The sequence below is a fragment of the Rana temporaria genome, chromosome 12 (assembly GCF_905171775.1).
Source record: "Rana temporaria chromosome 12, aRanTem1.1, whole genome shotgun sequence".
NCBI lineage: Eukaryota > Metazoa > Chordata > Amphibia > Anura > Ranidae > Rana > Rana temporaria.
The window spans coordinates 12695693-12721789 of record NC_053500.1 but is presented as its reverse complement, the minus strand read 5'-3'; the positions used below and the strand labels follow the sequence as shown (position 1 = coordinate 12721789).

At 49.5% G+C, this 26097-nt stretch overlaps 1 protein-coding gene across 2 annotated transcripts; it reads right to left on the bottom strand.

Annotated features, from left to right (window-relative positions):
• Window positions 1–8073: 8073 nt before the first annotated feature.
• On the bottom strand, window positions 8074–25772 carry LOC120918417. 2 transcript variants are annotated; one of them, XM_040329967.1, is made up of 5 exons: window positions 25683–25772; window positions 16062–16158; window positions 10917–11075; window positions 9517–9648; window positions 8074–8325 (listed from the first exon to the last, which is right to left on the bottom strand). In XM_040329967.1, exons 1-5 carry the CDS (start codon window positions 25755–25757, stop codon window positions 8189–8191), a joined length of 600 nt encoding a protein of 199 aa, XP_040185901.1. In that variant the 5' UTR covers window positions 25758–25772; the 3' UTR covers window positions 8074–8188. The 2 variants fall into 2 exon arrangements, with proteins under 2 accessions (XP_040185901.1, XP_040185900.1); XM_040329966.1 differs by lacking the exon at window positions 25683–25772 and adding an exon at window positions 18956–19124.
• Window positions 25773–26097: the final 325 nt, after the last annotated feature.

Genomic DNA, 26097 nt, shown 5'->3' with positions numbered 1-26097 from the left:
GACGGACAGATCGGCTTTGGCTGCCAACATTGGGGGCGCCCTGGACAGGTAAGTGTCCATATATTAAAAGTCAGAAGCTGCAATTTTTGTAGCTGCTGACTTTTAACGGCGGACATCGAGTTCTGCCGTTCCGTGACCCGATCGCGGAGATGGTGGCACGCGCTCTGCCGTTCCGTGACCCGATCGCGGAGATCGTGGCACGCGCCTGCTATATATATATATATATATATATATATATATATATATATATATATATACACGTTGCTTTGCCTGCCCATGCCATTCTGCCGACGTATATCTACATGAGGCAAGCGGTTTTGGACAGGATAGAGAGGAATAAGAACACCTTTCATTTTTTTTTATTACTTTCTGTGCCCCCGTTACGGAGATTCCCTCTCTTTACCATTATCATTGAAAGTAAAAGTCCCCATCCGGGACTCTCCGGCCTGATTGAGACACCATTGGCTCCCACTGCTGTCAATCAAAGTCAGATAGCCAATCAGGAGAGAGAGGGGCAGGGCCAAACTACAGCTTTGTGTCTGAATGGACACAGAGAGCTGCAGCTCGGCTCGGGTGACCCCACCGCAAGCTGATTACATGTCTCGATGACCCCTGCGAGGAGATGCCGCTGATCGGCTCTCCTTGCCACACACTCTGTCAGTGTGAAGCGATGAGAGCCAAATACCGGCATTTCCGTGTTTAGATGTGACCGCCTGTGATTGGACACAGCCGATCACATGGTTAAAGAGCCGCGGCTCTTTACAGAGATTGGGGTTGCCGAGCTCCCTAGCAGCAGTCACCACGCTTCGCGCCCCCGTTATTTGGCGGTGAGCGGGCGGCACAATGCTGTATCTTGGCCTAGGCCCACACGGCCCAGGGCAGCACTTTGCAGGGGGGCAGCACGAAAAGAGTCCCTGTGGCTTGTGCTACACTTTTAGCGTAGCGCCACTCTTGGGGCGGACTGGGCCTGGAGGCAAATCAGCCTAGTACCCCCATAAAGCGGCCACACTACTGCCGGTATAATAATACTGGGAGGGACAGCCCATACACATGGAGGAGGCTAGGGCGGCAGACCCCAACCAATGGGTTGTTGTGTGGGCGGCGTTCCGCAACTGGGAGGGGGGAGACTGTGCGTCGCTTCTAGTTTTGACTGCCCTATCATAACAGTGGACCTCCCACCTGGGTTCTCAGCTAGAGAGACGGATGCCTTGTCGGGAAGCTAAAAACTGTTAAAAAGTCAGCCGGCGGGCTCCATAGCAAAACAGGAAGTCAGAGTAAATCCCTGCAAATTAAGGGACTCTCCTGCCCCCCCAAGGTCCTCAGAACTTGTGTCCCCACTGGAAAATGTCAGGGCGGGTGTGGCCTTGACAGGGAAGCGGTGGGTCATATTTAAATTAGGGGGTGTACGAGTTTTGTCAGGCCTAGGGCAGCACAAAACCTAACTACACCACTGGGGCGGCAACAGTGATGTATTAGGGCCTAGGCCAACAAGGCCCAGGCCTAGGGCGGCACTTTGCGGGGGGCGGCAAAATCCCATCCCATCCTGTGCTCATCCCATCCTGTCCCCCTGTGCTCATCCCATCCTGTCCCCCTGTCCTCATCCCACACTGTCCCCCTGTCCTCATCCCATCCTGTCCTCATCCCATCCTGTCCCCCTGTCCTCATCCCATCCTGTCCTCATCCCATCCTGTCCCCCTGTCCTCATCCCATCCCGTCCCCCTGTCCTCATCCCATCCCGTCCCCCTGTCCTCATCCCATCCTGTCCCCATCCCACCCTGTCCCCCTGTCCTCATCCCATCCCGTCCCCCTGTCCTCATCCGACCCTGTCCCCATCCCACCCTGTCCCCCTGTCCTCATCCCATCCTGTCCCCCTGTCCTCATCCCATGAAAATGACAGGGCGGGTCTTAAAAAGGAAGCGGTGCATCATATATAAAGTAGGAGGTGCGCGAGTTTCACCAGGCCTAGGGTGGCACAAAACCTATATACACCCCTGGGCGGCAAGCAGTTAAGCTGAACCACAGGATATCAAATATCGTCGAAATACAAATTGTATATTCTTACTCTGATCCTTCTATGCTTTGTGTATTTCTTCCAGATCTGTGCAGTAATCCAGTGTGACAATTTACTTCCTGTAATAAAGACCGCTCATTGCTGCTCTCTCTCCTTGTGCAGGGTGGCTGGTCTTGTCGCCGCCCCCTCCTGTAGTTTTCTATAGTGGGAGGACCTTCTGGACCCCTCCCACAGCTCTACAGTCTGCACAGAACAGGGATTATGCCACTTCTACAAGGTAATATCTGATTATGTAAAGGAATGTGGAGCACATATAGTGTTTTTTTTTTTATACTTTATTGCTACTGAGGAATACAATATTTTGGGGATTTACATACACTTTACACTTAAAAGTAAAGATGGGGGACACAAGAGTTCCACTTTCCAATACATGACTGATTTGTTGTCATTGTGATGTCGCACTTTCCTACAATGAAGTAAAGTTTATTAGGTAGATTCAGGTACGTTTGCGTAACTTTGCGGCGGCGTAGCTTAAGGAATTTAAGCTACGCCGCCGTAAGTTAGCGAGGCAAGTACATAATTCATAATGTACTTACCTGCTAAGTTACGTCGGCGTAGCCTGAATCGGCGGGCGTAAGGGCGCCTAATTTAAATGTGTTTGAGGGGGGCGTGTTTTATGCTAATGAGGCTTAACCTCACGTTTTTTACGTTTATTACTTACTGCGCATGCGCCGGGCGCCTACATTTCCCAGTGCGCATTGCGGCTAAGTACGACGCACGGGCCTATTGATTTTGACGTGGACGTAAATCCCGATTCACGGACGACTTACGCAAACGACGTAAAAAATTCGAATTTCGACGCGGGAACGGCGGCCATACTTGACATTACTATTCCAATAGGGCCTAGCTCTAACTTTACGCGGCCTCTTACTCAAACGGCGTAAAAGTACTGCGTCGGCCGGGCGTACGTTCGTGAATCGGCGTATCTCCTCATTTACATATTCTACGCCGACCGCAATGGAAGCGCCACCTAGCGGCCATCCAAACTATTGCAATCTAAGATAGGACGGCGCAAGCCGTCGTATCTTAGATATGTTTAAGCGTATCTCTGTTTGAGCATACGCTTAAACATAAGTCGGCGTAGATTCCGAGTTAGGTCGGCTTATCTACTGATAAGCCGGCCTAACTCTTACTGAATCTACCTATATATGAATAGATGTCTCGGTTTTCTGTAGAGGTGCAAAGACCTTTGAATGAAGGTTTCCAATAGCCCACTCCCATGTGGTGTATAACAGTTATAGATTGTGTGATTGGCAGGGATACACAGTGCAATGTCTGGGCTCTAAATATAACGACGGGCATGTGGTCACCATTACTAAGCAGAGTCATCACTGGTCTCCATTTCATCTTTCTTTACATACACTCTACATATGTTTACGTAGTCATTTGATCCTGAAAGTTACCCCTCCCAGTGCAGCACACCTAAAATAACTTGTTTTCACATGTTTTTAGCTTTTCTTTTTTTTACAGAAAAAGTATTCACACCCCCTGAAAATTTTCCATTTTGTTATGTTACAACCAAAAACGTATTTTATTGGGATTTTATGTGATAGACCAACACAAAGTGGCACATAATTGTGAAGTGGAAAGAAAATCAAACAGTTTTCAATATTTTTTACAAATAAATATGTGAAAAGTGTGGGGGGGGGGCATTTGTATGGCGCCCCCCGGAGTCAATACTTTGTAGAACCGCCCTTCTCTGCAATTACAGCTGCAAGTCGTTTTGGGGATGTCTCTACCAGCTTTGCACATCTAGAGAGGGACATTTCTGCCCATTCTTCTTTGCAAAATATCTCAAGTTCTGTCAGATTGGATGGAGAGCGTCTGTGATCAGCAATTTTCAAGTCTTGCCACAGATTCTCAATGGGATTTAGGTCTGGACTGTGACTGGGCCATTCTAACACATGAATATGCTTTGATCTAAACCAGGGGTCTCCAAACTTTCTAAACAAAGGGCCGGTTTACTGTCCTTCAGATTTTAGGAGGGCTGGACTGCGGCCATTGGGAGTAGAAAAGGTCCCATCATCATTGAGAGAAAAATAATGCCCCATTGTTTGTCTCATTGGGAGGGATAGTGCCCCTTCATTGGTGTAACTGGGAGAAATTGTGCCCCATCTTTGGTATCAGTGTGAGGAATTGTACTACATTGTTGGACTCACTTGGAGGAATTGTCCCCTATCATTGGTGTCATTGGAAGAAATTGTCCCCCATCATTGCTGTCATTGGGAGGAATAATGCCCCGTCATTTGTTTCACTGGGAGGAATAGTGCCCCATTATTGGTGTCATTGGGAGAAACTGTGCCCCATCATTGGTGTCAGTGGGTGGCATTGTGCCCCATTGTTGGAATCACTTGGAAGAATTATCACCTCATTGGTGTCATTGGGAGAAATTGTACCCCATCATTGGGGGGGAATAGTGCCCCATCTTTGGTGTAATTTGGAGGAATTGTGTTCTTTTATTGGTGTGAGTGGGGGGGGAGAATTATGTCCCATTGTTGGTATCCGTGGATGAAACATTCCCCAAAGGGCCGCATAAAAGCAAGCGAAGGGCCACATCTGGCCGCCAGGGGCGCAGTTTGGAGACCCCCGATCTAAACCATTCCAATGTAGCTCTGGCTGTATGTTTAGGGTCGTTGTCCTGCTGGAAGGTGAACTCCCACCCCAGTCTCAAGTCTTTTGCAGACTCTAAAGCCGCGTACACACGACCATTTTTAATGTCATGGAAAAAAACGATGTTTTTCTCTACGTGATTCCTGTCAAGACTGCCTTACATACATACGATCGTGAAAAAAAAATGCTCGAGCAAAGCGCAGTGGCGTACAATGGCACTATAAAGGGGATATTCTATTTGGATGGCGCCACCCTTTGGGCTGCTTTTGCTGATTTCGTGTTAGTAAAAGTTTGGTGAGAGACAATTTGCGCTTTTCAGTCTGTTCCAGCGTGACGAATGTGCGATCTCCATTACAAACCCTACTTTTACCAGAACGAGCGCTCCCGCCTCAACTTGCTTCTGAGCATGCATGTTTTTTTCCAGTCGTTAAAGCGTACACACGACCATTTTTCACGACTTGAAAAATTAGAGCATGTTCTAAATTTTTAATGCCCATTTTTCACGTTGCGAAAAAAAGTTTGAGCCCACACACGATCGTTTTTAATGACCAATTTAAAAAATTGCATTTTTTATGTCATGAAAAACAGTCGTGTGTACACGGCATAACAGGTTTTCTTCTAAGATTGCCCTGTATTTGGCTCCATCCATCTTCCCATCAACTCTGACCAGCTTCCCTGTCCCTGCAGAAGAAAAGCATCCCCACAGCATGATTCTGCCACCACCATGTTTCACAGTGGGGATGGTGTGTTCAGGGTGATGTGCAGTGTTCGTTTTCCGCCAAAAAGTAAAATTTTGGTCTCATCTGACCAGAGCACCTTCTTCCACATGTTTGCTGTGTCCCCCACATGGCTTCTCGCAAATTACACACAGGGGGACTCTATTTACTAATTAGGTGACTTCTGAAGGCAATTGGTTCCACTAGATTTTAGTTGGGGGTATCAGAGTAAAGGGGGCTGAATACAAATGTACCCCCCACACTTCACATATTTATCTGTAAAAAAAAAAATAGAAAATCATTTATCATTTTCCTTCCACTTCACAATTATGTGCCACTTTGTGTTGGTCTTTCACATAAAATCCCAATAAAATAAATTTTTGGTGCCTAATGCATAGGCAAAAGGGCACTTGGCTTGTAACAGAGTGATGGGCCCTTGGATTGACCGCTAGACATCACTGTAAAATTTAGCACATTTGAGGCATTGAATGTGGTAGTCACAGCAAACTATGCTGAGGGGAATTAACAAAGAGTGGCAAAGGCATAGAGCCTGCAAACTGAAAATATAGAGCAGATAGTGGACAGCAAAGTGGTTAGTACTTCCACCTGGCAGCACTAGGGTCACTGGTTCAAATCCCAGCCACAGCACAACTTGCTTGGCATTTTCATGTTCTCCCTGTGCCTGCGTAGGTTTCCTTCAGCTTTCTCCCACACTCTAAAGACATGCTGGTAGGTTAATTGCCTCCTGTCTAAATTGGCTTAGTAGTGTATATGTTTGAATGTGAGTTAAGGACCTTGGATTGTAAGCTCCTTGGGGGCAGGGACTAATATATATATGTAAAACGCTGTGTAAATTGTCAGTTCTGTATATCTCTTAATTAGCAAAAAGTGTGCAGACCTAACACGTAGAGCTGGAGCTGCTAGCAATGCTGCCTCTGTTCATTCCTGCTGAGAGTGAGGACGGAAGGCAGTTAGACCTTTGCTGCAGTTAACAGCGGGGCATACAAGCAGGGAAAGAAGCCCTAGCTGCCTATATGTGGCTCTGCCTGTGTATTGTGTTCACTGCACAGGCAGAGAGGCATGTGGGATTTCTGCCAGGTTACAGACAGGCAGTTCATAACCTGTACACCAGAACCAGTCTGTCAATCTGAACAGGATCTGCGGCAGTTTTTTATATTGAAAACTGCCACAATCTGTATTTAGGTGTGGAAGCCTTGCCAGTTTCTTTGTCACTCTGAAATACAAAGGATGACGCAGATAGACCTGGACTAGATCTATATCTGTCACCTCTGTCCAGTTTACATAGGTTTCCTACACCATTATAATGGTGCAAGAAGCTTTAATTCCCTCCACTGTGTCAAATGCAGAAAAGCAGACAAGGCCAATGTTTTCTAAGAAATGTACCCATCAAGGTTGGTAAACGCTTCCACTGAGCCAGCAATGCAAGCTATAAGCTGCTGAAGCCTGTGCACCAAGCCCAAAAGTTTGTGGGGATGTCTTATTAATGCCCAGTAATGGTATCAGAAATGCGGTCTAGAAAATGGCCCTGGTCGTTAAAGTGGTTGTAAACCTTCGTGTTTTTTCACCTTAATGCATCCTATGTATTAAAGTGAAAAACACCTTGCCGTCACCGGCAACCCCAAGCCCCCGTTTTACTTACCTGAGCCCCGAATCTCCGTGGGCGCGATTCCACGTTTTCCCCTCAGGTCATGTCGGCTCTTCATTGGGTAGATTGATAGCAGCGCAGCCATTGGTGCCCGCTGCCGTCAATCAAATCCAATGACTCGGCCGCCGGGGCTGAGTCATACAATCGGCGGGTTTAGACACCGATTGTATGGCACGGGAGCGCGCCCGCAAGCTAACCCCCTCGGGAGAGAGATTCCCAGAGAGGGTTAGCTCTTGCAGGGAGGAGCCGCCGTGGGACCCCAGAAGAGGACGATCGTGGGCCACTCTGTGCAAAACTAATTGCACAGCGGAGGCAAGAACGACTTTTTTTTTTTAAATAGCTAAACCTTTACAACCCCTTTAAGATGTTCCGGGGTGTTTTCTACCTCACTTCAAGGACACAAGTGAGATAATATTTTTTTTATCCAATGGCCAATAACCTACCTGTGCAGCTGGCTAGAAAACACCACTCGATAGCCTTCAAATGTCTAGTGTACTTATATAGAACAGTAGCTAAAAAGTGTTCTTAGGCTGCGTACACACGATCGGTCAAAACCGATGAAAACGGACTGAAGGACCGTTTTCATCGGTCCAAACCGATCGTGTGTGGGCCCCATCGGTCAGTTAACCTTCGGTCAAAAAAAATAAGAACTTGCTTTAAAATGTAACCGATGGACGCCTAACCAATAGGTCAAAACCGATCGTTAGTATGCAAAAGCATCGGTTAAAAACCCGCGCATGCTCAGAATCAAGTCGACGCATGCTTGGAAGCATTGAACTTCATTTTTTTCAGCACGTCGTCGTGTTTTACGTCACCGCGTTCGGACACGATCGGTTATTTAACCTATGGTGTGTAGGCACATCAGACAGCTTCATCGGTTAACCGATGACAACGGTCCTTCGGACCATTCTCATCGGATGGACTGATCGTGTGTACGCGGCCTAAAAGCCAAAACCCATGCCGTTATGGAAACCGGAAAGTGTTCCAATTGAGGACACACAACAAATAAGGTAAATTCATTGACAGTTTAATTGCGTGTTCCTGGTGAAATGGTACACTAACACATTGTGCATAAATACTAAACTTGTGCTCGGTCCTATAACCCATCTCCTCCTCGCCCTCTTCTCACTTCTTCCATTCTTTCTTCTCATAGTCCCAGTTGGAGGAGAAACCTTGTATGGGTCCCACACGCATGTCCAACATTCTTTGAGCCTGCATGGCCTTCCAGTCGTCCTCGAGGGTATGCGGGAGTTCAGGAAACACTTATAGCAGAGAAGGAAGGAAATGAAAATTAGGAAATGGTTGAAAGCGTAGGTAGCCTAAAGAGAACCTTAAATTATATCAATATAAATATTGCTCATCCAGTTTATCCTCCTTAATCATTTGCGAGTCCCTGGCCTGTTAAAAGAATGCAAGTAAAGAGGTCGGACTTCGGCAGCTAGAAACTTGGTGACCAAGTGGTAAAGCTGTTGGGTAACCATGAATGTCAGAGCTTCCAGTGTCCAGGGTGGCATGATAGCTACTTAAAGTCCAATTGACATCTTACCAGTGGCGGTGCATCTATAAGGGCGCAGGAGCGCCACCCCCCCCCCCTCTCCTGTCACTCTCTAATCCCCATAGATAGATTCATGCAGTGACGTTTTGCTTTCAGTAGGCTCCTGTCCCCCTGCTGTCTAGCGGTCTTGTGTGGTGGACTGTTCCTGACATTATCACATTTTTTTGCCTGGAGTTGGGCTTTGACAAACTTAAAACTCAGTTATTTTGGCCATATAATAGATGTGATGGTCAGGCGTTCAAAAGCCTTTGACCATATAGAACTGATAGCCATCTCCCTTCCTCACTTCAATGACTTGAAACTGGAGGGCTTGCCTCTTAAAGGACACTAAAAGTTTTTTTTTTTTTTTAAGCAACATACATGTCATACTTACCTCCACTGTGCAGCTCATTTTGCACAGAGTGGCCCCGATCCTCGTCTTCTGGGGTCCCTCGGCAGCTGTCTCTAGTCCTCCCTGCATCAGCTAACCCCCTTCATGGGAAGCTCTCTCCCAAGGGGGTTAGCTTGCGGGCGCGCACCCATGATACAGCCGGTGGCTATAGCCACTGACTATCACTCGGCCCCGGCACGCCGCATCATTGATTTGATTGACAGCAGCGGGAGCCAATGGCTGTGCTGCCATCAACCAATGAATGAGCTGAGAAGCCAGCGCCTTCACGCTTCCAAATACAACTGCCTAGAAAGAACTAGAAAAGAAAACCTTGTGTACATGGACAGATAAGTTAGAGGATGGTTCAGGGGCAGCTGAAAAAAACACCCAACTGCTCTTAAACGTCCGTGTTTACCAGCAGCAATGTACATGAGGTCTTAGTCAAACTTTTGGCTACTGAAAGCTTAACGTCTAATACCAATACGTTCTATCGATGATTGGGTAAGTAGCCTCTACCATGGTACGCACCATGAACTCTCTGCCACCAGACGATAAGAGCTGTGATGCCGAAGAAAAAGAAAACGCCACCGATTACACTCTTCCATTCATTGCTCGGCTTATTAATCTCTGCGTACGTCTTGTTGAATTGTATCCGATAAACTGCATGAAAGAGGAAGAAAACCATAAGAATTTAAGCCTTGATGGATTGTTAAAGCTGATCTTTGGGCAAACAGTTCTGCTTAACAAAACTACCCTTCAGTTTACTTATAATAGCTTAGCCACCTCCTGGCCCTCCCACCAAACTGCAATGCTGTTAATAGAACATGGTCCAAACTCCATCTTAGCCTGTGATTGGATAATGAAGGTCCCTATTCCTGTGCTCCACTTTTATAAAAAAAGTTCTGATTGGCTCAAAGTGCTGCTCTACCCCTGTTGGAATGCAACATGCATTAATATAATTTCTGGATTTTCTGCACATCTGTTTTCATTCCCAACGGTCAGGTTGGACCTTCCCCCTCAGGTTGGATTGTAGCCAGTTAAGCCTCTAAATTTACATACTAGTGGCCCCAATCTGTCTGCGAGATTCCGTGATTAGCCCCTCTGCAAACAAGCTTCAAAGGAAGTGTAACTGCCAACATAAGTAATAGCAACGATCAAAGACCAGCAAGCTATTGGAGATGATATGGGCAATACTGCCCCCCAGAGGCCAAGTATGGCAGGACAGTCAGTAATATAATCTATTGAGGATTGTGAACACTATGATTGGTCCAGAAGCAAAGGGGGTTGGCAATGGGGGGGAGTTTGAGTTACGACTAAGGTTCTTTAAATAGGATTGTTTGAAACAGAGAGCCCTCTTAACATCTGAGCTCAGCCATCAAGGATTCTACCTAGAGGACTTTAGTATATGTATGGTTTTATTATTGTTATAGGCTCTAAAGAAATCTGCTGTTGTATGCGATATTTTTATTTTCTTGGGAAATAAATAAGATATTGTTTACTAGCATATGTGGCTGTCTTCATAGCCAACATCATTAGGCCTCGCATACTCAGACTAGCTAATTATAGGGATTTACAAATTAATACATATATGCAATAGTTATATAGGGTACAATAGGGTGTATAGTATTGCAATTTTTACTTCAACCCCCTTCTAATCTAAATTCTGTTGGGCAGGGGAGGGCTGGAGCTTGACGGCCTCCAGGCTAGAATTGCTCGATTTTTTGGTACCATCCATGTTCTTCCCCCCCCCCCCCCCCCCCCCCCCCAACTTCCTGTCCGAGGCCTGATGGTAAATGGAATCTTGCCAAGGAGGAGGCGAGACGGCAGCATTGCCTTAACAGATATTTCAATTGTTTTTCACATTCTGCATTTAAATTCTGTGTTTGTGCGTACATTTTTTGAATGTATAAATGATTGTGGTACATTACGTGAAATCTTTTCTTCTTGGCTCAGCTGCTTCCAGGGTCCCTTTTCCTTTTCTTTAAGGGACACTTCCTGCGTGCTCAGCGACTCATGGAATGGGATGTCGGGTAAAGGTAAGGCGCGATGGTCATGATATACTGGCCTTGTGTAATATGGTGCAGCATCTGTCCAGAGAGAAAACATTCCGTTAACCTTTTTGTGTAATAATCTTATATACTTTAATGATAGGACCAGCGTAATCAAAGTGCCCAAAAAAGCCATTTGTGGGGTTTCTTACATCAGATTTTCACATTAAACTGGTTGCAAACCTCAGTGGTGGAAGCCTAAAATAAAAAATGGACAAACCACGTCCTTCTGTATCAAAGATCATCAAAGTTTCTAAACAAAGGGCCATTATACTGGTGTTCAGGCTTTAGGGGGGTTAGATTGTGGCCATTGGGAGAAAACAATGCCCCATCTTTGGTGCCATTGTGAAGCATTGTGCCATATTGCTGATGTCATTGGGGGAATTGTGTCCCACTGTTGGTGTCATTGGAAATAATTGTGCCCCTTCATTGGGCTCAGTGTGTGGGGGAGGGATTAAGCTTCATTGTTGGTTTCAGTGGATGAAATTGTAAAAGTAAACAATGCTCCATCATTGGTGTTGCAGAGAGGACTAGTTCCCCCCCCCCCCCAATCATTGGAGTCAGTGGGAGGACTAGTTCCCCCCCCCAATCATTGGAGTCAGTGGGAGGACTAGTTCCCCCCCCCCCCCAATCATTGGAGTCAGTGGGAGGACTAGTTTCCCCCCCCCCCAATCATTGGAGTCAGTGGGAGGACTAGTTCCCCCCCAATCATTGGAGTCAGTGGGAGGACTAGTTCCCCCCCCCCCCCCATCACTGGAGTCAGTGGGAGGACTAGTTCCCCCCCCCCCATCATTGGAGTCAGTGGGAGGAATAGTTCCCCCCCCCCCCATCATTGGAGTCAGTGGGAGGAATAGTTCCCCCCCCCCATCATTGGAGTCAGTGGGAGGAATAGTTCCCCCCCCCCCCCATCATTGGAGTCAGTGGGAGGAATAGTTCCCCCCCCCCCCCATCATTGGAGTCAGTGGGAGGAATAGTTCCCCCCCCCCCCATCATTGGAGTCAGTGGGAGGAATAGTTCCCCCCCCCCCATCATTGGAGTCAGTGGGAGGAATAGTTCCCCCCCCCCATCATTGGAGTCAGTGGGAGGAATAGTTCCCCCCCCCCATCATTGGAGTCAGTGGGAGGAATAGTTCCCCCCCCCCCCATCATTGGAGTCAGTGGGAGGAATAGTTCCCCCCCCCCCATCATTAGAGTCAGTGGGAGGAATAGTCCCCCCCCCCCATCATTAGAGTCAGTGGGAGGAATAGTTCCCCCATCATTGGAGTCAGTGGGAGATATGATGCCCCATTATTGGGAGGAATTGCACCACATCATTGGGGTCAATGGAAGGAATAATGCTCCATCATAAGACTCAGTGGAAGAATGGGGACCCATTGTGGGTGTTAGTGGGAGGAATAGTTCCCCGTTATTGGTGTCGATAAAGAAATAATGCCCTGTTATTGGCGTTGAAGAAATAATGCCCCGAGGGCCAGATAAAGTCAAGCAAAGGGCCGCAGGGCCACAGTTGGGAGACCAATGTTCTTTAGTGTGTTCTTTCAATAAATAGCACCTAGTGTGATTTTTGGCTGCTTTCTTCTTCCTTTATCTGCACGAGTTACTTCTGACAGCTTCACAGCAAGGGATTGACAGCCTCAGCTGTGCACATTTCCCTGTGAGACAGTAGAGGGGATATGTCCCTATGCTGCAGTCAGGTCTCAGATTACACTCAGCTGTGTAATGGGTGACTTTGGATCCCCACCCGCTGCCTTCTGAGCTCAGAAATACTGTGCTTTAGAAGGCTGTAGAGAAAGGAGGGCTGCAGATAAACAGATGCGACAAATATAGGAAGATTTGGGTGGATAATCTCCATAGGAAATTTATGGCGTCAGGGATTCTGCTTGAAATTATTTCCGGGGCCATTCTACTGCTGGAATCCCCAAGAAACCACACAAGCCAGGGGGGTTATTTACTACCACGGTTAAAAGGTTGAGAGGGAAGCAGGTCCAAAGCTTTTATTTCAGTTTCCTTTCCATACATGTAGTGACCTTGGAATTCCCCACCGTTGGACTCTCTTCTGTTCGGTTGTTATGGTTTTTTTACGTCTGGTATTTTTAGGGAGTTTTCTTGCGCTCATTGTATATTTCCCTCATTAATTCTAAAGCATTCTTGTTAACGGTTTGTTTCAATGAAGCATATTTAACAGTGCAGAGATCTTTATAACAAAATACAATTCTGATATTGAGTAATACGAATTAGTTGAACACGAGCCCATTATCATAAGAGTTGGATAGTGCAATGGTTCTCAACCGTAGTCCTCAACTACCCCCAACAGGCCGAGTTTTAGGAACTTCCCTTAGATAAAATAGCTCTTATCAATACCAGGTCATTGATATTGATTTAAAGCAGCCGTGCAAAGGAAAACCTGAAAGCATGGCCCGTCGTGGGTACTTGAGGACCACTGGGATAGTGGATCATGCAGGAAGAGGTTTCTAGTGGTTTGGTCTCTGCAGGAGGGTGGCGGGCACTGTGGGACATTGTTAAATGTTGGAGGCACTATGGGAGACTCTTGAGGTTCTAATGCAGACTTATGGGCATCACTGTGGCAGGGATTCTGGATGAGGTTAGCAGACTAGGGTTTTCTGGGGGCGTCTCTCCAGGAGCCCGAGAGCTTTACAGGGGCATCTGAGGGAGTCTGGGGAGTAGGAGGTACTGTGGGACACTTCTAAATGTTGGAGGCACTATGGGGTCTCTTGAGGCTCTAGAGCAGGCTTGTGGGCACTGTGGGAGTCTGGGTGACAGAGTGGGAGGTAAGGGGCTTGAAGTTTATTGCCGGTGTATTGTCACAGTTTGCTGCCTATCCTAGATTGCTCCGGAAGTCACGTGGCGGCCAACTGCGCATGAGCGATGCGTTCCAAACGCAAATGCGATCCAGTGGATTGGAGGATGTTAAAAAAAAGAGCCAGGAGGTCGAGCGAGCTGTCCGAGCGAACCGAGGACGTGAGGCCGGCTGGCCACTTTCCTCTAAGTACATGTCGCCCTGAATGACGGCTTCGCTGGTGTGTACTGTCGAAAATCCATTGGAACGCATCGCACTTGCGTTTGGAACGCATCGCGCATGCGGAGTTGGCCGCCACGTGACTTCCGCAGCATTATAGGATAGGCAGCAAACTGACACTACACCAGTACTGTGGGATATTGGGAGGTACTGTTCGATGCTGTTGGATGTTAGGGACATTATGGGGATCTAAAAGCACTGCAGTAGGTTAGGAGGCACTGTGGGAGGTTGGGGGCACTGTGGAGTCTGAAGGCTGTCATGGCTTTTGGGGGGACACTGCAGGCAATTGTGGGAGGTTAGGAACACTGTTGAACCTGAGGCACTGTGGTAGGTTAGTGAAATTGCAGTTGACTGGAGACCCGAAAGGGAGGCACTGTAGGGGCCTAGGGCTCTCAGTGGGAATTGGAGCACTGTGGGTGGTTGAGGGGCACTGCAGGCAGTTATGGGAGGTTGGGGGCACTATTTTATATGAGAGGCACTGATAGGTTAGTGCAATGGTCTCCAAACTGCAGCCCGGGGGCTGGATGTGGCCCTTTGCTTGCTTTTAGCTGGCTCTTGGGACACCATTTTCTTCCCAATTACAAACGATGGGGCACAATGCCTCCCAATGACACCAATGATAGGGCACAATGCCTCCCAATGACACCAACAATGGGATGCTATTCCTCCCACTGACACCAAAGATAGGACAATTGCTTAATCCCACTGACATCCAGATTTATTCAACTTCCAATGGCCACAGTCTGCCCCCCCCCCCCCCCTTAAATATGAAGGACAGTAAACTGTCCCTTTGTTTAGAAAGTTTATAGACCCCTGGGTTAGTGGAACTACAACTGAAGGGGAACCAGAGAGCCACTTTAGGGGCTGAGGGCTCTCATGGAGCCTGCAGGCACTGTGGGGGTTGACGTGCACTGTGGGCAATTATGGGAGGTTGGTGGCACTATGGGAGATGGGTGGTTGGTGGCACTATGGGAGATGGGAGGCACTATGGTAGGTTAGGGAATTATCAGCTGGCTGGAACCCCAGGAGAAGAGAAGCTTTTGTCCAGCAGTGGGCCATTGCCCAGTGGTTGAGGAGCACCGATTTATATGCACCTGGAAGCTTCATATTTGGTGGATGTCAAATTCACCACTTTATAAATATGCCAAGGTGCCCAAAACCTCCAAAACAAATCAAAATTTAACATGGGGGGAAATTTAATTTTCTTGGGTTGACCTCAAGAGTTTTGCCTTGGAAATATGTACTAACAATTACAGGAGAACTCCACTCCCTAGAACTATAACCCAGAAAACGTATTTCAACTAGTGCGCTTCATCAGTACTGGAGTACCTTTATACCAGGGGTCTCCAAACTTTTCAAACAAAGGGCCACTTTATTATCCTTCAGACTTTAGAAAGGGCCGGTTTGTGGCCAGTGGGTGGAGAAAATGTCCCGGGCCTAGCACCAGGAACAAATGTGGCCTCAGGGTTGGTGGTCAGTAGGAGGAGGAGTAGGGCCACTATCAGTAGGAGGAATAGCATCCCATCATTGATATCAGTAGAGGAAATAGTGCCCCCTTGTTGGTGTCAGTGGAAGAATAAGTGCCTCATATCAGTTGGAGGAATAGTGCCCCAAGGGCCGCATAAAGGCTAGCAAAGGGCCACATCTGGCCCTCGTGCCGCAGTTTGGAGACCCCTGCTTTATACAATTGCAATCTGGATTCTGTAGCATATAGGAAGTCCTAACCTCATTCCGTATTCATCTTCAAGGTGACTTCATCTTCATGTCACCTTGTCCTCCGTCCTAGAAATATTGATCCTCGCCTCCTGTGGTGTCCTTTTCCTTGTTTTGATCCATTGACCTTCACGTCTTATATATCGATTCACTTGAGTTGTCAGATTCCTCCTTACCTCATTCTGTGACTCTCATTTCATTTTAGCCCATGTGAACCTCGACTCTCATCACTTATGTCATTACATTGCATGCCACACACGCAATGTACATTACACTTACCTGAGCTCTCGTGGCTGTGGGCCGCGCGTGCGCTGGCAGCTCCCAGCAACCTCAACTTGGCCAAAAGGGGCGACCTCTGTGCAAGAACTGACAACATCTGCAAAGGAGGAGGACAGACCATCACAAAGGGTCTCATACATGGAAAAAAAAGTATATATTTTCTGAAAGCTGCGGCTCTGGAGAATAAAATGTAGTTGTAATTTTTATGCTGCATGTTATTTGCGTAGCTTTTTATCAAGAGCATATTTTTAGGAAAAATACACGAAAATTTATTTTATTGGAAACACAATATTGGTACCCAATTTTGGTATAAAGTATAAAAGATGGGGTTGTATCGAAAATAAAACTATAGATGCCAAACGTGTAAAAACGTAAAATTGTGCACACCCGTGAAATTGCAAAAAAAAAAATTTAGGCCCAGATTCACATCCAGCGGCGTATCGTATCCGATTTACGTTACGCCGCCGCAACTTAGACGGGCAAGTGCTGTATTCGCAAAGCACTTGCTCCGTAAGTTGCGGCGGCGTAGCGTAAATCGGCTGGCGTAAGCCCGCCTAATTCAAATTTGTATCAGGGGGCGTGTTTTATGTAAAACTACTGTGACCCGACGTGATTGACGTTTTTGCGGAACGGCGGATTTCCCAGTGTGCATTGCTCCAAAGTACGCCACAAGGACGTCATTGGTTTCGACGTGAACGTAAATGGCGTCCAGCCCCATTCACGGACGACGTACGCAAACGACGCAACTTTTTTAAATTTTGACGTGGGAACGACGGCCATACTTAACATTGGCTGCGCCTAATATAGCAGGGGCAACTTTACGCCGGGAAAAGCCTAACGTAAACGTTGTAACTTTACTGCGTCGGCCGCGCGTTCGTTCGGGAATTCGACGGAAGCACCACCTATCGGTCCAAAAAAAAATGCAGTTTAGATCCGACGGCGTAAGAGACTTACGCCGTAGGATCTAATGGATATCTATACGTAACTGATTCTAAGAATCAGGCGCATAGATACGACGGGTCAGATTAGGACTTACGACGGCGTACATGGCGCTGCGCCGTCGTAAGTCCTTTGAGAATCTGGGCCTAAGTGTACCCAAAAAGCTCCATAGGTGATGCCTTGTCTATCAGTTTAAAGTGTTTCTAAAGCCTCAAGGTTGTATGCCCTAGGGCAGTGATGGCGAACCTTGGCACACCACATATTTTGGAACTACATTTCCCATGATGCTCATGCACTCTACAGTGCATCACGGGAAATGTAGTTCCAGTAATTCTAGAAGAGAATTTGTACTAGGAGGGTTGATTTGATGGGGGGCGTGTGCTAGGATTGGTGATTTAGGGGTAATTTGTGTTGGGAGGGGGATGGGTGAAGAGGATTTATACTAGGAGGGTTGATTTGGTGGGGGGGGGGGGCGTGTGCTAGGATTGGTGATTTAGGGGCAATTTGTGTTGGGAGGGGGATGGGAGAAGAGGATTTATACTAGGAGGGTTGATTTGGGGGGGCATGTGCTAGGATTGGTGATTTAGGGGTAATTCGTGTTGGGAGGGGGATGGGAGAAGAGGATATGTACTAGGAGGGTTGATTTGGGGGGGGGGGGCGTGTGCTAGGATTGGTGATTTAGGGGTAATTCGTGTTGGGAGGGGGATGGGAGAAGAGGATTTATACTAGGAGGGTTGATTTGGGGGGGTTCGCGGTAGAGGTGATATGGTAGAGGGGGGGGGGGAGATTTTTGCTAACAATTTGGCACGTTCGCCCCGAGGCGCAGGGGTCTCAAACTGGCAGCCCTTCAGCTGTTGTGAAACTACAAGTCCCATCATGCCCCTGCCTGTTGGGGGTCATGCTTGTAACCGTCAGCCTTGCAATGCCTCATGGGACTTGTAGTTTCGCAAACAGCTGGAGGGCTGTCAGTTTGAGACTCTTGCCCTAGGGCAGGCATCCTCAAACTACGGCCCTCCAGCTGTTGCAGAACTACACGTCCCATGAGGCATTGTAAACTTCTGACATTCACAGACATGACTAGGCATGATGGGAATTGTAGTTCCTGAACAACTGGAGGGCCGTAGTTTTAAGATCCCTGTTCTAGGGGCTCCAGGTGACCCCCGTCCCGGCACTGGCTACCAGTCTCTGGCTACCAGTCTCTGGCTACCAGTCTCTGGCTACAATATATCAAACCCCCTACTATTGGGATTTAGTTGGTGACTGGCACAAAGACATGGTGTTCCTTGTTCAGCGCCGCCGCTCCTCCCTGCATCACCTGCCGTTGAGTTTGGGGACGTGAACTTGGCGCCCGCAGCATGGGAATAATTATCTCTTCCCATCAGCTGTTCCCAGTAGGCTCTACCCCCCCCTGCCCCCTGAGCACGGCGTCTGTGCCAGTTTTGCAGATTGGCACCGGCAGTATAACCCTGCATTGCTCTGACCTCTGGGTGCCCGAGAAAGGACGAGACGTCCCCTGCCGAGACCTGCACTGCAACTTTCTCCCATTAAAAATTAGAGCGTCAGCTCTTTGGGACAGCGCCTAGCGGAGGCTTGTTTTTAGTCTTGTTTTTCAAAGGAAGCAGCAATAAGTGTTAATACAATTCGGAAAAAGTGACAAAAACACACAAAAAAAAATCTGTTATTTGATGTCCGCTGACGAAACGCGGGAGCCTTGGCTTTGCAGAAGCCTCTCTATATTCCAGACAAGGGGGGTCTTCTATGCAGGGATTGGTGGTCTGGCTATGGGAAAAGGGGGAGGCCTCGTCTTCACTGTCGCAGCGGCAAAATATCACCTTAATAAGTTAACCCCCGAAGCCCCAACTCTTCTGGCGAGATCTGCAATTATTTTTGGGGGGGGGGGGTCACCCGATCGATTGTAAGCCCCCCACCTTAGGCCTTGCAGACACAATACTCACAGTGACCGAGTCTAGAGCCGCACAGACTGCAAAATGAAGAGCGAGGGGGGGAGCGCGAGAGAGAGGGGGGGGCGAGAGGATCTGGGAGGGCAGCCAGACCCGGATTTTGGGGGAAAGCCAGAAGAAGGGCATTCTGGGACACGCCGTGTGAAAGGGACGCCTTCCCTCCTTAACCCGTTAGATGCAGGAAATCAGACAGAAGATGTTCTATTCAGGATTTACGTCCCCCCCCTTTCCCCGCCGTTTTCTGAGTTTTTCTCTGAATTATTCAAGCCGCGTTTTTCATTCGGCGATGCAGAAATAAATCTGATTAGTCGCTTTATGTAAACGCTCCGCTGTCTCCAATTTCCCCGTAAATGCAACTGAAATGTAAACGCAGTCTGCTTTTCATCTATTATGCTCACAGATATACGGAGTATTCGTAATAGGTTTCCGATCATTAAAATGCATGATATGCAAGATGAATTTCTGATCCCTGGGGGGAGTGGCAGAGTGCATGGATGACTGCATGGGGGGGGGGGGCAGAGTGCATGGATGACTGCATGGGGGGGGGGCAGAGTGCATGGATGACTGCATGGGGGGGGCAGAGTGCATGGATGACTGCATGGGGGGGGGGCAGAGTGCATGGATGACTGCAGGGGGGGGGGGCAGAGTGCATGGATGACTGCAGGGGGGGGGCAGAGTGCATGGATGACTGCAGGGGGGGGGGGCAGAGTGCATGGATGACTGCAGGGGGGGGGGGCAGAGTGCATGGATGACTGCAGGGGGGGGGGCAGAGTGCATGGATGACTGCAGGGGGGGGGGGGCAGAGTGCATGGATGACTGCAGGGGGGGGGCAGAGTGCATGGATGACTGCAGGGGGGGGGGGCAGAGTGCATGGATGACTGCAGGGGGGGGGCAGAGTGCATGGATGACTGCAAGGGGGGGGCAGAGTGCATGGATGACTGCAAGGGGGGGGCAGAGTGCATGGATGACTGCAAGGGGGGGCAGAGTGCATGGATGACTGCAAGGGGGGGGCAGAGTGCATGGATGACTGCAAGGGGGGGGGCAGAGTGCATGGATGACTGCAAGGGGGGGGGCAGAGTGCATGGATGACTGCAGGGGGGGGGCAGAGTGCATGGATGACTCCGGGGGGGGGGCAGAGTGCATGGATGACTCGGGGGGGGGGCAGAGTGCATGGATGACTCGGGGGGGGGGGGCGCAGAGTGCATGGATGACTCCGGGGGGGGGGGGCAGAGGGCATGGATGACTCCGGGGGGGGGGGGCGCAGAGTGCATGGATGACTCCGGGGGGGGGCAGAGTGCATGGATGACTCTGGGGTGGGGGGGGGCAGAGTGCATGGATGACTCGGGGGGGGGGCAGAGTGCATGGATGACTCCGGGGGGGGGGGCGCAGAGTGCATGGATGACTCCGGGGGGGGGGCAGAGTGCATGGATGACTCCATGGGGGGGGGGGCAGAGTGCATGGATGGCTCCATGGGGGGGGGGGCAGAGTGCATGGATGGCTCCATGGGGGGGGGGCAGAGTGCATGGATGACTCCATGGGGGGGGGGCAGAGTGCATGGATGACTCCAGGGGGGGGGGCAGAGTGCATGGATGACTCCATGGGGGGGGGGCAGAGTGCATGGATGACTCCATGGGGGGGGGCAGAGTGCATGGATGACTGCGGGGGGGGGCAGAGTGCATGGATGACTGCAGGGGGGGGGGCAGAGTGCATGGATGACTGCAGGGGGGGGCAGAGTGCATGGATGACTGCAGGGGGGGGGCAGAGTGCATGGATGACTGCAGGGGGGGCAGAGTGCATGGATGACTGCGGGGGGGGGCAGAGTGCATGGATGACTGCGGGGGGGGGGGGGCAGAGTGCATGGATGACTGCGGGGGGGGGGGCAGAGTGCATGGATGACTGCGGGGGGGGGGCAGAGTGCATGGATGACTGCGGGGGGGGGGCAGAGTGCATGGATGACTGCAGGGGGGGGGGCAGAGTGCATGGATGACTGCAGGGGGGGGGGCAGAGTGCATGGATGACTGCAGGGGGGGGGGCCAGAGTGCATGGATGACTGCAGGGGGGGGGCAGAGTGCATGGATGACTGCAGGGGGGGGGCAGAGTGCATGGATGACTGCAGGGGGGGGGCCAGAGTGCATGGATGACTGCAGGGGGGGGGGCAGAGTGCATGGATGACTGCAGGGGGGGGGCAGAGTGCATGGATGACTGCAGGGGGGGGGCAGAGTGCATGGATGACTGCAGGGGGGGGCAGAGTGCATGGATGACTGCAGGGGGGGCAGAGTGCATGGATGACTGCAGGGGGGGGCAGAGTGCATGGATGACTGCAGGGGGGGGGCAGAGTGCATGGATGACTGCAGGGGGGGGCAGAGTGCATGGATGACTGCAGGGGGGGGCAGAGTGCATGGATGACTGCAGGGGGGGCAGAGTGCATGGATGACTGCAGGGGGGGCAGAGTGCATGGATGACTGCAGGGGGGGGGGGGGCAGAGTGCATGGATGACTGCAGGGGGGGGGCAGAGTGCATGGATGACTGCAGGGGGGGGGCAGAGTGCATGGATGACTGCAGGGGGGGGGCAGAGTGCATGGATGACTGCAGGGGGGGCAGAGTGCATGGATGACTGCAGGGGGGGGCAGAGTGCATGGATGACTCCATGGGGAGGGGGCAGAGTGCATGGATGACTCCATGGGGAGGGGGCAGAGTGCATGGATGACTCCATGGGGAGGGGGCAGAGTGCATGGATGACTCCAGGGGGGGGGGGGCTGAGTGCATGGATGACTCCAGGGGGGGGGGGGCTGAGTGCATGGATGACTCCAGGGGGAGGGGGCTGAGTGCATGGATGACTCCAGGGGGAGGGGGCTGAGTGCATGGATGACTCCATGGGGAGGGGGCTGAGTGCATGGATGACTCCATGGGGAGGGGGCAGAGTGCATGGATGACTCCATGGGGAGGGGGCTGAGTGCATGGATGACTGCAGGGGGGGGGCTGAGTGCATGGATGACTCCATGGGGGGGGGCCTGAGTGCATGGATGACTCCATGGGGGGGGGCTGAGTGCATGGATGACTGCAGGGGGGGGGGCTGAGTGCATGGATGACTGCATGGGGGGGGCAGAGTGCATGGATGACTGCAGGGGGGGGGCTGAGTGCATGGATGACTGCATGGGGGGGCAGAGTGCATGGATGACTCCATGGGGGGGGCTGAGTGCATGGATGACTCCATGGGGGGGGCTGAGTGCCTGGATGACTCCATGGGGGGGGCTGAGTGCATGGATGACTCCATGGGGGGGGCTGAGTGCATGGATGACTCCATGGGGGGGGCTGAGTGCATGGATGACTCCATGGGGGGGGCTGAGTGCATGGATGACTCCATGGGGGGGGCTGAGTGCATGGATGACTCCATGGGGGGGGCTGAGTGCATGGATGACTCCATGGGGGGGGCTGAGTGCATGGATGACTCCATGGGGGGGGCTGAGTGCATGGATGACTCCATGGGGGGGGCTGAGTGCATGGATGACTCCATGGGGGGGGCTGAGTGCATGGATGGCTCCACGGGGGGCAGGAGCCTGTCTTAAAGGGAAACTACTCTTTAAGGTCGCGGCTGGGGGCAGGTGGTAAAAACATTGTTGTACCCTTTTTCTCTCCCCCCAATCACTCCCCATTAAGTGGCACTATTCTTCCAACCGATACAACAATGTGGCACTAGTCCTCCTGCTCACACCTGAATGATAGTGCATGGTTTATATCCCATTGGCCCTAGTCCCCCCCCCCCCCAATGATCAGACATTGTTCTCTGTGTGAAAGGCATTGATATTTGTATCTCCCGTGCTCGCTGTGCTGTATACGCTTTTATTTGTTGATCACAATAGAGATTTCGGAATCCTCCCGGATTCATCCAATCTAAACTGGCCCTTTGTTTAGAAAGCTTGGCGGCCCCCTACTTTAGAAAATGCTCGTTGCCTGGCTGTCATGGTGGTTCAGAGACTTTAGTACTTTCCTAGTCATTGAACGGGAACAATTGGGCAGATTGACTTTTCATTGACTTCACTTGCCAGGTGATTGTTCCAGATGTACGATTTACAAAGGACTAGATCTGCCGTCCTCAACTCCCGTCCTCAGGGCCCACTAACAGGCCAGGTTTGCAGGATAACTGAAATCCATCACAGGTGAGATCATTTGCTGCTCAGTGATTGCAGATCTCTAGTCTGCCTCTCCCCAAGGGAATACATAGTAGGTCCCGAGGACAGGAGCCGAGAACTGCGGGACTAGTTGGGGAAGTTGAGCAGAGGGGAACATCTAACCATTTCCCTCAGTACAGGTGTTTTTAGAAGTGTCAGTTATTGAATGGAAAAAAAAAAAGTGCATGTATGTCAGCAAATGGGATTTCCAAGGAATTTTTGCAGGTTCAATGTCTGTTCTTCCTGATGCTGACTTCACTACCTATTAAGTCACTGCCCCGGAACCAGCATGTCCAACCTTACCCAAGGTAAATCCCAAGTATTCACTAGGAGTTTTTATTTCACAAGTAAAAAAAAAAAAATGGTAATAGCTGCAATGATGTTGCAACAAAGATCATGCATTGTAGTGCAGTTATGCAATATGATTTTTAACCACTTCCATACCGGGCACTTACGCACCTTCCTGCCCAGGCCAATTTTCAGCTTTCAGCGCTGCCGCACTTTGAATGACAATTGCGCGGTCATGCTACACTGTACCCAAACAATTTTTTTGGGCACTGATGGGACACTCATAGGCGGCACTGATGGGTGGCACTGAGCAGGGCCGCCATCAGAAATTATGGGGCCCCTTACACAGCTTCAGACATGGGCCCCCTGGAGCAGAGAACCAGGGGGGGGGGGGGTGCTGCTGCCTGAAATTGAGAAGCAGGGGGCTGCCGCGAATTGAGAAGCGGGGGGGGCCCTTTACAAAAAAAAAGTAGTAATAAAGAAATATATATGAAAAAAGGGGGGTAGCCATCCGGGGCCTTGGGGACCTCTGGGCCCTTTAATAAAAATATATAAAAAATTATAAAGGGGTTTACCACATGGGGCCCTGGGGACCTCTGAGCCCTTTAATAAAAAAAAAATATATATATAAAAAAAAAAAAAAAAGAAGAAATAAAATATATATTTATTTTTTTTTAGAAAAAAAAAGGGGGGAACCTCAGGGCCCTTTATTAAAATATATATATATAAAAAAAAATGGCCCTTTAATAAAAACATATATATATAAAAATAAAAAAAAAGTGGAGGGTTGCCATCTGGGGCCCTGTGGGCCTCTGGGGACCTCCGGGCCCCTTACAGGTGTACTGCCTGTAACCCCCTGATGGCAGCCCTGGCACTGAGGGGTGGCACTGAGGGACACTGATGGCATTGCTGGGCATCACTTGTGCCCATGTTGCCAGTCAGTGCCCATTTGTGGGCACCGATTGGCAGCTCTCATTTATTTGTATTTTTTACTGCCCCCTTCCCTGGTGGTTCAGTGTGGGCATCCGAGGGGGGGCTGTGCTGATAAACAATCAGCACGAACCCCCCCTGTCAGGAGAGCCGCCGATCGGCTCTCCTCTACTCGCATCTGTCAGACGCGAGTGAGGAAGAGCCATCAACGGCTCTTCCTGTTTACATCGTGATCAGCTGTGATTGGACACGGCTGATCACGTGGTAAAGAGCCTCCGCCAGACGCTCTTTACCGAGATCGGAGATGCAGTGTGTCAGACTGACACCCCGCACCACCGATCGCCGCGCTGCTCGCCCCCACGGGCGCACGCCCCCATGAAATCCTGCAGGAAGTCAACAGACGTCCAGTCAGGATTTCACAACCACTTCCCGGACGTCAATTGTATATGGACCGGGCGGGAAGTGGTTAAATCATTTTTCCAAGTTTTCACATATCAAATACCTGTAGCACCGTGACCTATTGTACACAGTAATCGGTGCATTTTTATAGCACTGAACGCTGTATATATGTCAATGGTCCCAAAAATGTGTCAAAAGTGTTCGCCATAATGTCGCAGTCCAAATAAAAATCAGATCGCCGCCATTACTAATATATATAAAAAATAAATAAAAATATCAATAATAATAATAATAATAAATAATATAAAACTTCCCCTTTTTTGTAAACACTAACTTTTGCGCAAACTAATCAATATACACTTATTGATTTTTTTTACCAAAAATATATAGACTACATATCGGCCTAAACTGAGAATCTTTTTTTTTTGTAGATGTGATTTTATATTGTCATGAATTTTTCTACTATTTTGTATATATATATATATATATATATATATATATATATATATATATATATATATATATTAAATAATAAATATATACATTTTATTATTTATGTTGCCCACATAATCCCAACCCTAGAGGTTTCACAATTTTCAAGGGATGATGGCAACCACATGGTCTCATGCACAGGCTGGGTTTTTCATATAACCAGCCAATTAAATGCAGATATTCCACTATAGAGTTTCACATCATCTTGGCCGTGTGATCTGGCTGAGTGTTTGGTGCAAAGAGCAGGACAACCAAAATAAGAGTCTCTATGACATCACAGCCAGCGCAGAGCCATGTCATCGCTAGGACCAATGACTCACCCCACATTCTTCAACAAAAAGCCATGACATTATTAGTTGTCAGATCCCTCCCAGATACAGGCCCTTAATCAAGATACCCACTGTAATGACTATGCAGTAATGTTCCATGCCCTGTCTGCTTACCGCTGCTCTGTGTATCAGCTGAGCGTAGTGACTGTCTTCTCTCACCTGCATGTTTAAGTAATCTTCTCTCAGCATGGCTCCACCCAAGCCTCTTACAGGAAACACTATTTAACACCGTGCACGGCAAGCCAGCCTTGCCTGAGTGTGGTTAGGCTCCTCTGTGTGGCTCCTGCAGAGTGTGAGTCTGTGCGCCATCTTTGGTGTGTTACCCTGACCATCCCTGTCTGCTTGTTACCCCGACCCTTGGCTTGTCTTTCTGACTATATCGGAGCCTGGCGTAAGTGTGAGCTGGGGGGTTCCACCCGGAGTCAGCTGCAGTCAAGTTCATCCTCACCAGGGCTTTTTTTCAGCGGGAACGCGGGGGAACGCAGTTCCGGCACCTCCTGGACTGATTTTATGTAATGGCAAGGGGTGC

What these genes read in the sequence shown, in the direction of transcription:
- LOC120918417 (XM_040329966.1), bottom strand. Translation starts at nt 19,087, where the DNA reads ATGCCCTTCTTCTGGCTTTCCCCCAAAATCCGGGTCTGGCTGCCCTCC. An exon ending in CCACAGCCACGAGAGCTCAG is followed by an intron (nt 11,076 to 16,061) that starts GTAAGTGTAATG and finishes CTCTCTGGACAG; the next exon opens with ATGCTGCACCATATTACACA. An exon ending in CCAAGAAGAAAAGATTTCAC is followed by an intron (nt 9,649 to 10,916) that starts GTAATGTACCAC and finishes TCTTTCATGCAG; the next exon opens with TTTATCGGATACAATTCAAC.